The sequence below is a fragment of the Orycteropus afer genome, unplaced genomic scaffold (genome assembly GCF_000298275.1).
Source record: "Orycteropus afer afer isolate SDZICR_OR568_19922 unplaced genomic scaffold, OryAfe1.0 scaffold00003, whole genome shotgun sequence".
Lineage (NCBI taxonomy): Eukaryota > Metazoa > Chordata > Mammalia > Tubulidentata > Orycteropodidae > Orycteropus > Orycteropus afer.
This window is the reverse complement of record NW_006921590.1, coordinates 24,862,498-24,880,440: the sequence shown is the minus strand read 5'-3', so window position 1 is coordinate 24,880,440 and position 17,943 is coordinate 24,862,498. Positions and strand designations below refer to the sequence as shown.

General features: G+C 38.4%; 1 protein-coding gene across 1 annotated transcript in view; it reads right to left on the bottom strand.

The window, feature by feature from the left end:
- Positions 1–17,943, bottom strand: part of COL6A6 (collagen type VI alpha 6 chain) — a 151,192-nt gene that overhangs the window by 47,894 nt on the left and 85,355 nt on the right. Inside the window, exons 24-30 of the mRNA XM_007936829.2 lie at positions 13,822–13,884; positions 12,990–13,040; positions 10,211–10,246; positions 9,400–9,462; positions 3,086–3,148; positions 2,083–2,118; positions 1,930–1,966 (exon numbers count right to left, since the gene is read on the bottom strand). Of these exons, the coding sequence (XP_007935020.1) occupies positions 1,930–1,966; positions 2,083–2,118; positions 3,086–3,148; positions 9,400–9,462; positions 10,211–10,246; positions 12,990–13,040; positions 13,822–13,884 (349 nt within the window). The remainder of the gene's footprint in view (positions 1–1,929; positions 1,967–2,082; positions 2,119–3,085; positions 3,149–9,399; positions 9,463–10,210; positions 10,247–12,989; positions 13,041–13,821; positions 13,885–17,943) is intronic.

Below are 17,943 nucleotides of genomic sequence, written 5' to 3'. Positions count from 1 at the left end.
TCCCTGTGCATAAGCAGCCCTTCCTTCTCCCATGATAGTTACCTCCTCCCAGTGTCCATTCCTTCATACTCTTCTGCACCCTGAGCTATCTCCCTGTGCATAAGCAGCCCTTCCTTCTCCCATGATTGTGAGGTCACTGAATTTAGAAAGCTAAAGGGTTCTAAGCTCTCTTTAGTCTGAATATACTTCCAGTTTCACCCATGTAGATGCCTGTAGCTACTGATTTTACTTATGTCTGAGTGTTTGTATGTGTGTGTATTCACACATTCTAAATATCAGAGGTAGATTTATTCTGAAGCTAATGAAGCTTAACCTTTAGACTTGCACTGTCCAATATGGTACCCACTAGCCATAGGTGGCTATTTAAATCTAAATTGATTAAAATTATATGAAATTTTTAAAAATTCAGCTCCTCATTTTCACTAGCCACATTTCAAGAGCTCTGGTGGTGTAGTGGGTAAGGCATTTGGATGCTAACTAGAAGGTTGGCAGTTCAAACCCAGCAGCTACTCTATGGGAGGAAGATGAGGCAGTCTTCTTCCAAAAATATTTACAGCCTTGAAAACCCAATGAGGGTTGCTTTGAGTTGGAATCAACTTGATGGCAGTGTGTTTTGGTTGTTTTTTTTTTGGGGGGGGTTTGTATCTGAACATGGCTAATGGCTACCACATTGGACAGCTCAGTGGAACACTTCCATCATTGCAGGAAGTCCTATTGGACACTGCTGCTTTAGCCTCTCATTTACAGGGGCCTCTTGTGAGGCTCTGGAAGGGACACTCACCATATGTCCACGTAGTGCTCTTATAAATGCAGAAACCACTGGTTGTGATTCTTTTTTTTCTTGTTTAAAATAAGTCTTAGAAGTGAAATAACTTTGTACCTATTTTTGGATTTGTCATTGCAATCAGGCTTCATCACACCTGGATCTGCCCTTGAGTCATTACAATTCACATGGCTACCATGTTAGAAAACCTATTGTGCTAATTCAGCCCAAAGCAAGCAATCTTCATGACCCAATGTATAGATTTGATTCCCACCATATTCTGATAAAACAAAAAGGCAGAGTTAAGGTCAACACTGTACTGAAAGTTTTAAAAAGTCTTCATCTTGCAAACCAATGTTCTCTATAGATATGGGCTCTACTTTGTCTACTTTTCTCCCTTCACGTGCCCTGAGGTAATTTGGGGCCTCTCCTCTCAGTCATATTACTTATTTAGGCAGTCATTAAGCATTTACAGATGGACATTGAAAAGTTCCTTCTCTCCAAATTTTGCACATGGAATTCCTTTGATGGCACTAATGTTATCTTGAGAGAAGAGGTTGCTATGAGGATCTTAAAACAAATTCAGAAGAGTATTTGCCAAATTGAAATGCCTTTTTGCTTTTAAAATTTTAGAGAAAGAGGAAGAAAATAATATTGGCGGAATAAGTAATTCAACAAGTGAGTCAAACAGTCTAAAAGTAAGTAAAACACCTTTATAGGAAATAACAATAACTAAACAATGAGAACTACAGTCAGGTCTCAACCACTAGGCCGCCCTGCTATCTTGGTTGCATATTTCACATCAAGTGAATTAAATCCTGTCAATTACCGTCAATTGTTAATACTCATTTGAAAAAAAATTCAGTGTGACTCTCTGCTGATGGATTTCACCATCAGGAGAATTCTGACCTCATCCCTCAATTTCCCCTAGATCAAAAGCACTAGATGTATTACTATTTAGCTCTTGGAACAGGTTCAAATAGACAAACTGGCAGCCAGAGAAGAAGTTAATAGTCGCCCATCTGTGCATACTCAAAATGTATGCAGTGACATCTCTAATTTTAAGAAATTGGCTGGTAAATTGTCCCAATACAGAGTGCAGAGTTTGCTGCTTTCCTTCTATGAATACTGACACCATGGGTGATCATTTTCAGCAGGGTACTTACGACTGTGGTCCCGCACATATTCGATGAGCTCACATGTCTGCATTTCAAAAATAAAACAGAGAGAATTAGCCAGCAGACTGCTAGATCCTGAAGTTTAAAATACATCCATTTAATGTGGTGCTCAGAGCATTCTTGGAATCAAGAGATACATACGGAAAATGAAGCCCATCCTTTGGCCCCTTTCACGCCCTAGGAGAACAAAAAACGGGTTTCACAGCTCTAGATAGATACACACATCAGTAGCCAGAATGTGCATTAATCATTACCCTGAGAAAATAATAACCTTTATAAATTCTTATTCTTATTGGATCAGAGGGGAAAAAGGAATATACATCGGATACTCATCACATTCTAAGAGGAATAAACTGTAAGCAGCAAATTTGCTCCACACAAGCCTCCAAGGGCTCCATCTTTGGATAACAACTTGAGATTGGCATTCAGAGCCGTGGAGCAGGCTTATGGCTCAGGACTGAACCAACCATCCGTGCTGGTCCTCCTCAAGGGAGAGGTTTGGAATTCCTCAACCTCAATGCTTTGTCTTGGTCACTGAGCAGTAGTAGCTGGAGCTGAACCATAATCTGCTTCCTTCATCAGCTTTGATGACAAAGGGACCAGGCTAAATTGAACATCTGGAAAAGTGTGTGTGTGTGTGTGTGTGTGTGTGTGTGTCTGGGGTTGGGGATAAAATAAGATCACGGAATTGGCTTTAATTTCAATCCCACTTTTGGACAAGGAAGAGTCTGGGTACTCAAGGAAAAATGCAATGGAACTTCACCTCCAACTTCTGAAGAAAAGAGTGTCACGTGAGTGCAACTTTTGCTCATTTATTCACTTTCCTTTCACCTTCATTCATTCACTAATCATTTGTTGAATGAAATGAGAGGTCAAGGATTAGACAGATAAATAAAATTCTCTGATAATTGAGAAATCTCGTTTAAGACTGATGTTTAATTTTCTTTCTATACCCCCAGCTTCCAATAGATGGCAAATGAATTTTAATTGGCATTCCCACCTTCTCTCTGAGCTCATAAATAAGGTGGAAAAATAGTGAAAATAGTAACTAAGCAGGAGATACAGAAAGAATGTACATTTGGATAAACGCATTGACTTTTCCAGTGGAAAATGATGTGATGCAATTTATGGATTTTCAACTTACCTTGCGTCCAGGTGGTCCTGTCTCTCCAGGGGATCCCAGCTCTCCAGGAAGCCCAGTAGATATCTTGAAGCAAAATTTATTTATTTAAAAATTCTATTTATACACATATGCATGTGTGTTTGTCAGAGTGTATATGTTTTAAATTGCAAAGGTAATAGACTTATTTTAGAAGTGATAGATTTCCAAAAGGAGCTCTGGTAGCATAGTGCCTAAGACACTTGACTGCTAACCAGAAGGCTGGCAGTTCAAACCCACCAGCCACTCCTCGGAAGGAAGGTTGGGCAATCTACTTCCGTAGTGATACTGCCTCGGAAACCCAAGGAGGGGTTGCTATGAGTCAGGGCCGACTCGATGGCATATAACAACAACAACAACAAGATTTCCAAAAAGCACACAGAAGAAAAAAAATTCCCAGCAATTCCTTCTCCACTAAATAATCTTCATTAACATTTTGATGTCTTTTTTTTCTAGACTTTTATTATGTATTCTTTTGGTGCTAAAATATATATTGATTTTTTAATTTAGTTGGATCATATTTTTCTTTTGCCTTTCAAACTTTAATATATATCTTATGGACATCCTCGTGTTATTGAATATTCTTTGGCAAAATCATTTTTTCATGGCTGCATAGTATTCTGTTATACCGACGTACCATGATTTCTTTAATCAGCCATTTATTATTGACATTTGGGTTGTTGTGATAACTAATATTTTATAACATTATATGCACAATTCTGATTATTTGCTCAGGAAAATTTGCTTGAACTATTATAATTACTAGGACAGGAGATATTTTTATCTAAATGGGTTGGTAGGTAACTAAACTGAAAATCAAACAGCAAACAAAAAACCCAAAACAACAAAAATTAAAATATAAAAACTCCTGAAACAATAACAAGAAATTTAAAAGATAGCCAGAAATATTTTTAGTTAAATGGGGAATAACCACAGTAATGACAGCAGTTATTGAAGAATGCTTACTATAACCCAGGCATGTTCGATGTGCATTAAGCATAAGATTTATCATACAGAAAAGCTAGGATCTGCTAAAAAATTTAGTTAATATTCCCTTTCTTCATTCAAAATGCCATGAAATTTAAAACTTTGATAGGAGTAAAAAATGAAGTGCTGCTTACTGAACAACAAATAATTATTGATGTTGTTTGGGTATTCCAATGATATTCACAGCCTAGTGAGTTTACTGAAAAAAGGGAAAAAGAGATAAACTTACCAGCCACATTTTATTTATACATTAAAGGTTAAACTCCCACAGAAAAAGATAGCAGATTGAACATATGCATTTGATTTTGCTCCTTCCCAATATCCTACTAAATGACAGTAAGTAGAGTTGTGTTAAAGGCAAAAGACAATAACATGGAGAGAAGAAGAAAGAAGATAATAGCTGTAAAATTTTGGACACTGAAAAGCAGATGTATAAATGTTAAATGACTTAGCAGATTTGAGAAAGCTGAATCCTAAGGCAGCAGCAGGGAAAGCCAAGAACCAGTATGTTTTATACCACAGAGTCCCATAAGGCTCAGAAATTGGGAGCAGCAGGTGCCTTCAGAAGTGGAGAGAAAGAGGAAAGGCTGAATAAGGGAAGATTTGTAGAAAATCATTTTAAGAATCCTCACATGTCCTCACCACTCTCTACAGTGGTGTGGCTGTCCCTTCTCCTACTCCAGCAACAGACAGAGCTTTATTCTTTGGATAGGGTAAAATCAAGGGGACTCTAGGCAGAGTTGAGACCCATTGGTACCATATTGAAATCCGGGAGATTGAATGAAGTATGCACAGGAGATGTGAGACCCCCAGCTCTTTTTTTCCATGTGGCTTCTAGGAAGCTAGCAGACAGTTTGTGACTTTCTGGCAGGAAATTACAATAATCTTCTCAGGGGAATCAAATCAGTCAAAGAAGACCTAAAACTACTGATATCTGAAGTTTGCTAAATAAAGAGCTCAGCCAGACCACTCTGCAGTGAAACTTGTAGTTGACTGAAACCAAACCAAACACTGCAGTCTAGTTGATTCCACGACGCATAGCAACCCCCTTTGGGTTTCCAAGGCAGTAAATCCTTACGGAAGTAGATTGACCCGTCTTCTTCCCAAGGAGTGGCTGGTGGGTTTGAACCACCAGACTTCTGGTTAACAGTCAAATGCCTTAGGCACTATGCCACCAGCCCTACTCATGTACTCAGCTTTCATACAGCCTTTTTGTCCTCAGTTCTTAAACATGAAAAGACAGTCTATTTCTCAGACATGAGAAATAGAGACCAAAACAGATCAAAGAAAACTGCAAGAAATAGACCATGTTGGGTAAAGAAACTTAAAAAACATCCATTTATCTTTTTAGAGTGATAAGATATAATGTGTCAAACATAAAACATGAATAGAACACTATATAAAAAAGGAGCATTCAGAGGATAGAAATGAGCTCTTGGAAATTAAAATATAAGAGAAAGATTATAAGATAAAATCAAGAAAATCTCCCGGAAAGTAGAGTGGGGGGGAAAAAAAAAGGAGAGAAGGAATAAGAAAATTAGAAGACTTGCGTAATATAATAAATGATAAGCATCCCAAAAATAGAGAAAACAGAGGAGAAGAAATTATGAAAATAATTAATGAACATTTCTCTGAACTACAGGACTTATTTTTCCAGGCTCAAAAAACCAAAACAAACACCCAAAACCCTGCCATTGAGTCAGATCCGACTCATAGTGACCCCTCCTTGGGTGTCCCAGTTAGTATCACTATGAAAGTAGGCCCACCTATTTCTCAGGAAAATGGATAATAATAGACCATAACCAGAGTATAAAAACCACAAAATATCAAAACTCTAAGGACAGAGAGAAGATCCAATAAGGTTCTAGAGAGAGAACACTGATCACACACAAAGGATCAGGAATCACAAAGGCTTTGGATTTCCCAAAGCAGCAAAGAAGCCAGAAGACCATGGAGAACTAATTGCCTTCAACATTCTGAGGAATCACAACCCAGAATTGCATACTAGCCAAAACAACAATCACGTTTAAAGGAAGACAAGAGCCATTTTCAGATGTTGGCAATATCAAAAATGTCCTTTTCATGCTCTCTTCTTAGCAGGTCACTGGATAAGTATTCCATGAAGCAAGAGACAAATATAAGAGAGAGGAGTCTGGAAAAGGGATGGGAAACAGAGATCCAATACAGAAGAGAGGCAAGAGAATCCCCAGGGTGAGGGTGGAGGACAATCACAGGGTGACATCTGACACCAGACACTGACAGCAACCAACCCAGGCTGGACAAGTCAGAAGGCTCTGGGTGCGAATTAAATTTGATAGAATAATTATTGTATGTAAATGTCTTGAGAAGGATTTAGATAAACAGCAAGCTAAGCATGGTAAGTCATCAACTTCTCTACAGGAAGTAAATTCTTAATACTTAAAACCTAAAATTCAAGAAGTAGCATGACATTTAGAGGTATATTATTAATTCCAAAATAATCGGTTAAGAAATGAAAGTTGTTTCTGGGAAGAAGGAAATGGAAGAGGGTGAGAGAGTGATTGTTATTGTTTGCCATCTAGTTATTGGATGTCACCACGTTGATTGTGTAACAGAATCAACATGTGTGAACAGATGTTACACATGTAATGTGTTACAGAGTAGAACTGCTCTATAGCATTGAGGGAGTGGAGGGACTGCCATTTTCTTCATAACAAACATTGTGAAATTATTTGACTCTTTAAACCAAAAGTTCTTACCCAGGAATAGTGGGGGGTGCAGTGGATTTTTGCTCCCCAGGGGACATTTGACAATGGAGACATTTTTGGTTGGTATAACTGGGGGTGAGGGGGTTGTTACTGGCATCTAGTGAATAGAGGCTAAATATCCTATGTTGTATGAGATAGTTCCTCAAAACAAAGAATTATCTGGCCCAAAATATCTATAGTGCTCCGGTAAGAGATCCTATTTTAAACGATGTGCATGTGTAAAGTTGATTAAAAATATAAATACAATATAAATATATACACAAAACGAGACTAAGATTAAAAATCATGGCAAATTAACTCGCTCCAGTTGGGAGGAAAAAAAAATCAAGGTGAAAATGTAAAGAACTTCATCTAGGAACATAATCATTCCAAGAGAACTGAAGAGGCACATAGCATTTAAGGCAAAGTTTTAGCAAAAACCTCCAGTGGAAACCTCGGCTTTGGGGGGCAACCTGGAATTTTTCAGTGTCTAAAGTTTCAATTTTCAAATCCAAAAATATTAATATTGGGTGGAAAAAGCATGTTGGCAACTTAAATAACTAAGTTACAAACAGTGATAAATTGCTCCAGGTGGGGGTGGGGGTGTGGGTTGAGAAATTCAAATATTTGCAAAGGTCAAAAGAAAAAGTAATCTTCGAATTAGTTTTATTGTTTTTCAAAAATGATTATTGTGCTATTGAAGGAAAGGAACATGACAAACTGCTGATTTGGTTAGCACATGTCCAGTGCAGTTTGACTCCTGCTCTCAGATACACTGGATCTGCGTCACCTGGGGGTCTTGTGAAAATTCTGATTCTGATGCAGTGCACTGGGATGGAAATGCAGCCTCTCAGCAGGGGTTGAACTGGAATGAACTGGTTGGAAGCCCTGGCCCAAAGCTAAACGACTTCATTAACAAGCCAAGGAAAATGCTCCACAGATATTTCAATGCAAGTGACATCTGGATTAATTTGAAAGCTTTTTCCAATTACTTTTCTAATCATATCAGTCTTCATTTTTTTTTTTTGAGAGCATAATATTAAAAGACAGCTATTCATAAACTTGTACGAGGAAAAGAATTATAGCTGGAAAGCAAACGTCTTTGGGAGCAGGAGGAGGAAGAGAAATAGTTTCCTTATTTTATCCATTTATATCTTACTCCTAAAACCCACATAAATAATCTCTACACATAAAGTTCTTGTTATTGTTTGTAGGAATAATAACTAGATCAGAGTACAATTAACTGTGATAACAAAACTGGAAAACCACCTCAAGTATAAATTTTTATCAGACTCTGTTTTTTTCTGCTAATTGACCATATTTTGTGATCAATGTTCTGAAGAAAAAAAAGAATGATTTGAGCAATGACTACCATAAAATTGTCTCTTTAATAAAATAGCCATCTCATTTACATATGGCCTAACATATACAGAGTCAGCAAATGCAAGAAATCTACACTTAACCTAGTGGAACCCAAAGCAAGCCCGGGATTCCAATGCTGTGAGATGTACTGGAGACTCACGTTTGCCCTGAGCCATCACAGCATTGGGCAATATCTGTCGTTGTTGTTGTTGTTATGTGCCGTGGAGTCGGACCCGACTCATAGCGACCCCTCCTTGGCTGTGTCACTACGGGAGTAGATTGCCCAACCTTCCTTCTGATAGCACTACCATATGACTTTGCAATATTAATCTTAAATATATATGCAAAAGTGAAAGAAGGAGTGCAAACTCTTCATTGCAGTTCACTGCAGCACTTTTCACAATCATCAAAAGGTAAAACAACCAAAATGTTCATCAGCAGATGGGTAAATAAACAACATTTCATATAGGCATACAATGGAATATTACTCATCCATAAAGAGAAATGAAGTCCTGAGGCATGCCACAACATGGATGAATCTTGAAGACATTATGCTGAGCAAAATAGGTCAGTCACAAAAGAACAAATACTATATGGTCTCACTTTTACGGAATAAACAAATATATAGAAACCAAAGATACATTAGTGGCTATCAAGGGTGTTGAGCAATCTACTTCCATAGAGATATCACCCTGGAAATCCAAGGAGGGGTTGCTATGAGTCGGAAATGACTGGACAGCAGTGAGTTTGGTTTTTTTTTTTTTGGAAGGGTGGGAGGAAGGGAGGAGGGATGGGGAGGTTTTGCTTAGGAGGTACTGGTTTATGCTAATGCTAGTGGAATAATTTGAAACACAATCGAGATATTTGTTGTACAACATGAAGAATGTAATCAATGTCACTGACTTACATATGTAGAAATCATTGAATTGGCAAATGTTTTCTTGTGTATATTTTCACCACAATAAAAACAAAACAATAAAAGAAATCGTACTTCGTCAGCTAAAACAAGTGAATTTGTTCACTAATAAACAAATGCTAGCCTTTTTGCCGGCATTGGGAAATAAGGAATTACTGATTTCCCTTCCCCAAGTTTGTCTTACCAATAGATACACACAGTTTACAAGGTCTTTGGGAGCAAGTGACAACACAAATGATTGTAAAATTCATGAAGACTTTCCTAAAGTACCTGAGGTTGTAAGAAGTTGGAATCTAAAAAAGGCTTACCGTTGTACCTCTAATTCCCTTGGGTCCAATTTCCCCTGGACCACCAGGGTCCCCAATTTCACCCTAAATAATTTCAGAAAAATAAAATAAAATTATAATAATGAAAAATATATATCTCATTGTGCTTTTAAAAACTAATTCCAATGTGAAGATATTTGTTAAATGTATATTTCTCTTTAACAGCCTTCTTTGAAATGTTCCCCCCCCCCCCATTTTTCTAGTTCACTGCAGAGTACAGCGCATCCTCATTGCATTACATTTCTGTCTCTCCAACCAGAACACAGGTTCCTTAGAGACACAAACTATTTCCTTAATTTTGTCTTCAACCCCTACCCCAGCACTTACTTAGCTCAGAAGTAAAAGCCTTAAGGTAGGAGACACTGTTGCTAACTTATTATCTGAAGGTATGCTACAAACACATTGGAAATAGGAGCCAGACAAAATCAGATAGTTCTGATTTTCTTTATATTTTACTTTCTTTTGAGCAAAGAAGAAAATCATATGACAGAGGGGAAGAGGTACCTTGAAGGAAAAACAATTTTTAAAAATTATCTTTCTTCCTTTACCCATGAATTAAAAATAGAAATGAGAATACTTTTTTAAAAAAACATACACTCATGAACAAACATATAATCTTAAAACATGAAAAAAAAAAAGGCCTGCTTCTTTCTTCCCTCCTTTCCATCAGTAATATAGAATATTTATCATAATTACTGTCCTTCTGTTGTTTTAAGGTACATTTCATAGTCTCAGGCTGGTAAGTTACCAAGCTTTTCTGAGTGATCTCTAGATAATATGAAGTACACATTACCTGAGGTCCACTTTCTCCAGGAAATCCTTCTTGGCCCTATAGTTGACAGTAGGGAAGATTAACATATACACACATCACCCCAGGTACGTTCATATTGCTTTTATTTTTCCCTGATGCCTTGTTTAGTTTTAGCACTTCAGAACCAAGGAAGTACTTTAACAATTGGAATCTAGAAACGGCATCCCACTAGCTGAGAAACAAACTCCAATTTCTAAATTAAACTATTTGCCCATTTCATTGAACTATTATGACAACCTAAATGTACACACATATCTGAGGAGCTATAAGTCAGCTCTCCTTCCATCGTAGGCATATCACAGGATAGAGAGGTGGGCATTTGACCAAGTGCTTCTGAAATAATCTTTTTAAAATGCATTTTAATTGAAAAATCTGGAAAGCCCATTAGTTTCATAAGAAGCTCTGGTAGTGTAGTGGTTAAGGTCTTAGGCTGCTAACCCAAAGGTCAGTGGTCTGAACCCACCAGCTGCTCCATGGAAGAAAGATAAGGTAGTCTGCTTCTGTAAAGATTTACAAACTTGGAAACCCAATGGAGGTCACTATGAGTTGGAATCGACTCGATGGCAGTGAGTTTGTGCTTTCTTTTTTGTAGATAGTCTGATGGAACTCTGGTGGAGCTGTGGTAAAAGCATTGAGCTGCTAACTGAAAGGTTGATGGTTCAAGCCCACAGCTGCTCCAGGAGAGAAAGATAAGGTAGTCTGCTTCTGTAAAGATTTATAGCCTTGGAAACCCTATGGGGCAGTTCTACTCTGTCTTATGGGGTCACTCTGAGTTGGATTTGACTCAGTGGCAGTGGTTTGAGTATATACTCTGACCACCTCCTTATCATTTTGTGGTGGCTTGTATGTTGCTGTGATACTGGCAGCTATGTCACTGGCATTTCAAATATCAGTAGGGTCACCGATGATGGACAGCTTTCAGTGGAGTTTTCAGACTAAGCAGACTAAGAAGAAAGGCCTGATAATCTACTTCCAAAGATTAGCCAATGAAAAGAGTAAGGAACACAACAGAACACTGTCTGACTCGCTTGCTTTGGACATGTCCTCAGTAGGGATCAATGGCTGGAGGAGGACATTCTGTTGGTGAAGCAGGGGGTCAAAGAGGGTGAGGGAGACCCTCAGCAAGAGGGACTGGCTCAACAGCCACGGCAATAGACTTGAACAAGCTGGTGATTGGGACGATGATGTAGGATCAGGCAGTGTTTTGATCTGTTGTACGTAAGGTTGCCATGAGTCAGAGTTGATAGCAGTTCTCTATCTATACAGTCTGAAGTTAATCATTCATTTTTCGGTCCTCTTTTCACCTTACTTTGGCCAAAGATTATGGTTGAGGAGGTGATAATCCTCATATTTTATGTAATACAAAGTTTATTTTCTGATTAAAGTATTGTATTTTTTCAAACATATAAAATAAAAAAGAATAGGAAGGAAGAAACAGCACCCAAATCTTACCACCCAGAACTGATCATTATAAATATTTTGTCATATTTTCATTTAGCTTTTAAAATGCATTTTAGCATAATTAGGATAAATTATTTTTAACTATATTCTGAATTTTGTTTTTTACTTGGTGTTGTCAAATAATTTTTCCACATAATTATAGAATTTTCATGTGCATTACATTTAAAGGATGTCTAATATTGCAATACTATAGGCTAGTTAAGGGAGCTCTGGTAGCATAGTGGCTAAGGCCTTTGACTGCTAACCAGAAGGCTGGTGGTTCAAACCCACCAGCCACTCCTCGGAAGGAAGGTTGAGCAATCTACTTCCGTAGTGATACCGCCTTGGAAACCTAAGGGGGGGTCGCTATGAGTCAGGGCTGACTCCACAGCACATAACAGTAACAATTGGCTAGTTAATATTTCCTCTATCATGGGATATTTAAGTTGTTTTCAATTACTCCCTATTCTAGTGATCATTTCACTGCACATCCCTCATTTGTTAGTTTTCTTTTTTTAAAAAAAAATTTTAGCTTTCTTTTTGTTTTTGGTTTATTTTTCCAGACAGCTTCTTGCATAATTTCTATTGGGATTTCACTTGGAGTTACATTGATCCTTTATATAATGTTTTAGGCTTTCCAACAAGAATTTGTTATTATGCCTTGCAGTAAATCTTTGTTAGAGGTTTCACATATTTTTCAGAAAATATATTCTTCAGTATATTATATTTTTTTGATGTAATTATGATTTTTTTTTAAATTAGGATTTCTAAGTGGTTATTGGTGGTATAGAAGTCCCTGGTTTTGGTAAATTTATCTGTCTCACTTCCAGACACTTAAATATTCAGTGACAATATAACTTTTTTTTTTATGTAAAGCTAAAAGGTTTTATTTTAAAGTTACCACTTGGCTCAATGCACCTAGGAAAGTCCTGCAGATCCTCTCACTAATGGCTAGAGCAAACACAGGCAGAGAACATATTTTGGAATTGCCTCTCGGAGGAAGATCAGGACAAGCTGTTGAGATTAAATGTGCTGTTCAGGCTGGAACAAGTCAGACCCTGGCCACACACCTCTGTAAAGAACAGAAAATTCGTTTTTAAGTTTCAATTGTTGCCTGCACCTTAAACCAGTGGACCAGTTTCTCCTGCATCACATTCTGCACGGAGCACCAGTAAATAAATTACCAAATATATTTCTAAAGGTCCAAGATGATCTTACTCACTATCTGCCTTCTTTCTTTTCCCTTCAATATGGCAAACAAACAAAACAAGGTACAAAAAAATAAATGGAAAGTGTCCACCTTCCAGCAGATGTAACTTACCTTTGCTCCTTTAGTTCCTACTCTACCATAGCCTGGACTTCCATCATCACCCTGTAAACAAAGTGTTTAATTACAAACACCCATGACTACAGATAGAGGCAGACTTATTCACAAGTGGACAAGGGAGCCAGCTTTATGGTTTGATCAGGGGAAACGGGGGGGGGGTTCCTTCCTCTGGGGCATATCACCAACCTTTTTTGATAGTGACACTAAAGACAACTGTCAATAACAGATACAATGTGCTGCCGCTTAGTCTTTATAAAATGAAAATAATACTCATAGTGTTCTTATAAAGATTAATTAAGATGATATCCAGTAAATAGTAATTTCTCAGTATAAGGAGCTGGTAGTATTACTTCTTCTGGATAACACATGTATTTCATACCTTAGCTCTAATCCATTTGTCAGTTCACTAGATAAAAATGAGACCTCTAAATGCCTGGGCATTGGCTACTATCTGGCCCTTGAAGGAGGCCTTAATAAGAAGCCCTGAGCATTGGTGGCAAGATGTGTCTCTGATGAAGAGATTCTGGTGGCACAAACGATTGGAAGAAGGGTTATAGGATGCTGAAAACAAGTTTCGTCCATTTACAATTTGGCTTTAAGAGCATCTTGGCCATGATACTTGGTACCTAGAAATTGCTCCCTTGGGAAGGTTGGCCACTGGCCAAAGAACGAAGCCTAGACAAGGATATCTCTCTCTTAATTTCTACAAAACTATAAGACTGAATTGGGAGAGTATCCTTAAAACTCTCTTCAGAGAACCACACCAGATAGCTATTGAACTAAAAAATTTCTAGGGTCCGATCCAAAGTAGTGATAAAATGCAAACCGGCATTCCTCGAGGACCAGGAAAGCCAATATCTCCTTTTTTTCCTGGATCTCCAGGTTCTCCCTGTTAAAAAAGAACAATAAAACATGTCTGCATTAGGTTGTTTTTATAACGGAAATCAGACATGATGGCACTAAGACAACATTCGACAACATCCACGTGTATCACACACAACGACAGTGGGTTTGTGCTCAAGGCTGTGTGCTATGCAAGTTATATCAGAGGAATTGCTGTTGTTGGCTCATGAGGTCTCTTAGTTGATAACTGAAGCCTCAGCTAGTTTGATTTATTGCTTAATACAAGTTGCCATTTTAGCAGCACAGTGACCTGAACCACACCCTTGGAAAGGTCCTACTAGGACTCAAGGAGGAAGCGCTGGACTCTTTGAGAAAAATTAAATTGTTTTCCATGATCATTCACGCAAATCATCTGGCTGCTGAAAAGACAGCAGCTTTATTCATCAAGTTTTTAAGTGTGAATCAAGATACCCCAGGGAGAATGACATCCCTGGTAATAGTGCTGACTTCTGATTAGCAGAGCATCTACTGTAGGTTATAAATCAGCCTCAGTGTTATGTTTAGAAAGTTTCAGCTATGCAGGAAAAATTAACGCAGATTTACAAAGGAAGCTCAACTCCCTTTTTTTTTGGGGGGGGGCAACTTAATTTTGGAGTTTGAATAATTAGATTTACAGAAAAAGTAGTAACAGAGTTCCCATATACCCTACATCCAGTTTCCTCTATTTTTAACATTACATTGTAGGCATAAGTTCTCAGCTTATGAACATCCCACTTAGCAACAACTCCTGAAACCAAAACCAAACTCCGCTGCTGCCATTGAGTCAGTTACAACTCACAGCCACCCTAGAGGGCAGAGTAGAACTGCCCCATAAGGTTTCCAAGGCTGTAAATCTTTAGGGAAACAGACTGACTCATCTTTCTCCTATGTGGGTTTGAACTGTTGACCTTTTGGTTGGCAGCCAGATGTGCCACCAGAGCACCTTAGGTAGAACTCTTACTTGTCCTTTAATGTTACGTAAATTTGTTCTCACTTTGAAACAAATGAACCAACCTCTACTTTCAACAAATCCTTCATCACAATCCCAACTCCATGGCACATAACAACAATAACAACAACAATTACTTTCATTTGCTGCACGTGTGGTGTTTAAATCATGGAAAATGGCTTTGAGCCTTTTCTTGCACCGAAAAACAAAAACAAACAAACCCATAGCTGTGGAGTCAAATTCAACTCATAGCGACCCCCATTGGGTTTCCAAGGTGGTAAATCTTTACGGAAGTAGATTACCCAATCTTGCTTCTGTGGAGTGGCTCGTGGATTTAAAACTGCCAATCTTCTGGTTAGCAGTAGGATGGTTTAGGCACTATGCCACCAGAGCTCTTTTCTTGCACTAAAGTCAGGCTAAATAAGAACCTATGCATCTATTCCGACTCACCTACAAATTTCACTTAAAGACTTAAATATACAGTCAGGAATAGATCTTGTTTGTAACCCAGGGACTACCTATAGTTATACTGGTAAGGCACATTTGTCACAACAAATGAACCAATACTGATACATTTTTACTATCTAAGTCCATACTTTATTCAGATTTTGTTAGTTTTTACCTAATATGCTTTTTTCTGTTCCAGGATCCTATCCAGGGTACAACACTGCATTTAGTTATCTTAGACTCTCTTAGACTGTGACAATTTCTCAGACTTTCCTTGTTTCTGATGATCTTGACAGTTTTGAGGAGTACTGACCAGGTACTTTGTAGCATGTCCCTTAATTAGGAATTGCCTGATATTTTTCTCATGGTTAGACTAGGGTTATGGGTTCGGGGGAGGAAGACCACAGAGGTGAGCTGCCATTCTCATCATATCATATCAAATGTACATATACTCTCAATGTGGCTTATCATTACTGATGCTGACCTTGATCACCTGGTTGAGGTTGTGTTTGTTCTCCCCTGTAAAGTTACTCCCCATTTCCCCACACACACTTTCCATACTGTACTCTTTTAAAGGAAAAGTGTACAGGTTTATGTGCAGTTCATATTTAAGGGGTTGTTGTTGTTGTTGTTATATGCCGTCAAGTCGGCCCCGACTCATAGCGACCCCTCCTTGGTTTCCGAGGCAGTATCACTATGGAAGTAGGATTGCCCAACCTTCCTTCCGAGGAGTGGCTGGTGGGTTTGAACCACCAGCCTTCTGGTTAGCAGTCAAGTGCCTTAGGCACTATGCTACTCCTTTTATAAAGATAGAAAAGCAACAATAAATTGGAGAGGTGCAAATGGACAAGTGTCTACCAGCACTGCACTCTTGTAGTGAAGGAAAACAGGATTCCATGGAGAGGCTGCAGGAGATCACCTTCCCTAAGGCCTTTCTTTCAGGGCAGTGAGTCTCAAAGTATGTTCTGGTGACCACCTGTCCTACAATCATCTGAGGTTCATATGTAAAAGGAAATTCCTGGACCCCATGGGAACTGTTCTCTGGTAGTGGACCCCAAGTGTATGCCTTTTAAAATTAGTTTCTCAGCACTAAAGAGGTGAGATCCAGGACACAAATAGATATATGTGCACCCATGTTCATTGCAGTACTATTCACAAGAGCAAAGACATGAAAACAGCCTAAGTGTCCATCAGGGATGAAAGGATAACCAAACTATTATATATATACACAATGGAATACTACACAACTTTAAAGAATAAAGATGTATCTGCAAAATACCTTAAGCATGGATGAACTTGGAAGACATAATGTTGAGTGAAATCAGTCAGTCACAGAAGGACAAATGTTGCATGACTCTGTTATTATAAAAAGTTAAGGAAAGGTTTACACAGGGAAGGAAATTTTCTTTTTTGGTTACCAGGGATAGGAGAAAAGGGAAGGTAAAATTGCTGGCTAGTTAAGAGACAAGAATTGATTTGGGTGAAGGGAAAGGCAATATAACAGAACCATGTGACCGGCACAATATCACCAAGGAAAAGGAAGACACACAGAAGGGCACAAGAGGTAAAGATAATAAAGGTAAACACTATTACATACACAATAATGCATTATCAGTAATAGTAAACATTAATCTATTGTTGGATACACAGATAGATAGGCAAGAAGATCAAGTATGGATAAGCAAATGGGAATATACCCATGACCTTATATAGGTTTGGCAGACAATATTTCTGCATACTTATTTGTAAATGCTATAAAAATGTTCATATATGTAAATAAAGCTCACGGGGGCAAAGTTAAGATAATTTCCAAGGCTTATCCAAGCACCTTGAAGGAGTGAGTTGCTAGGCCTTCAGGCTCAAAACCATGTCACTGGGGACATCAAGCTCCATTGGTACAACATAGTGCACAAAAACATTGTTCTACATCCTAGTTTGGTGAGAAGCAACAGTGGTCTTAAAAGCTTGAGAACAGCCATCTAAGAGGCATCTATCAGTCTCTCTTCCTCCAGAGCAAAGAAGAAAATCAAAGGCACATGGAAACAATCAGTTCAAGGGACTACTGGACTCAGCCTACAGGACTCTGAGACTAGGAGAACTACATAGTGCCTGGCTACTAATGCCAACCACTTACCTTGGATGGAGTGGGAGAAAAGTGTGGAACAAAATTCAAAAACACAAAAAAGACCAGGTTTACTGGTCTGATAGAGACTGGTGAAACTCCCAAGACTAAGGCCCCTAGTCACACTTCAGGCCTGGAATTGAACTCCCTCCATGGCTTAACTCTCAGCCAAACAACAGACAGGCCTATGAGCTGAACAATTACACAGAGATATGTACTCCTTAGAACAAACAGCCCTGGGAGATCAGAACAGTATTTGTGGAGGTAGGAAGCTAGGGAGGCAGAAATATATAGGAAAGAAGGCTGTAGGGAAAAGGTAAGCACAGGGAGGAAGTGGGAAGAGAGGTGTCACATTGTGGAAATTGTAATCAATGTCATGAAACAAAATGTGTATGAACTGTTGAATGAAAAATGAATCTATTCTATACAATTCCAACCAAATCACGATACAAAGTATTTTTTTTAAAAATAAACTAGCTTCCAGAAGGCTGGCAGTTCAAACCCACCAACCACTCCTTGGAAGGAAGATTGGGCAATCTACTTCCATA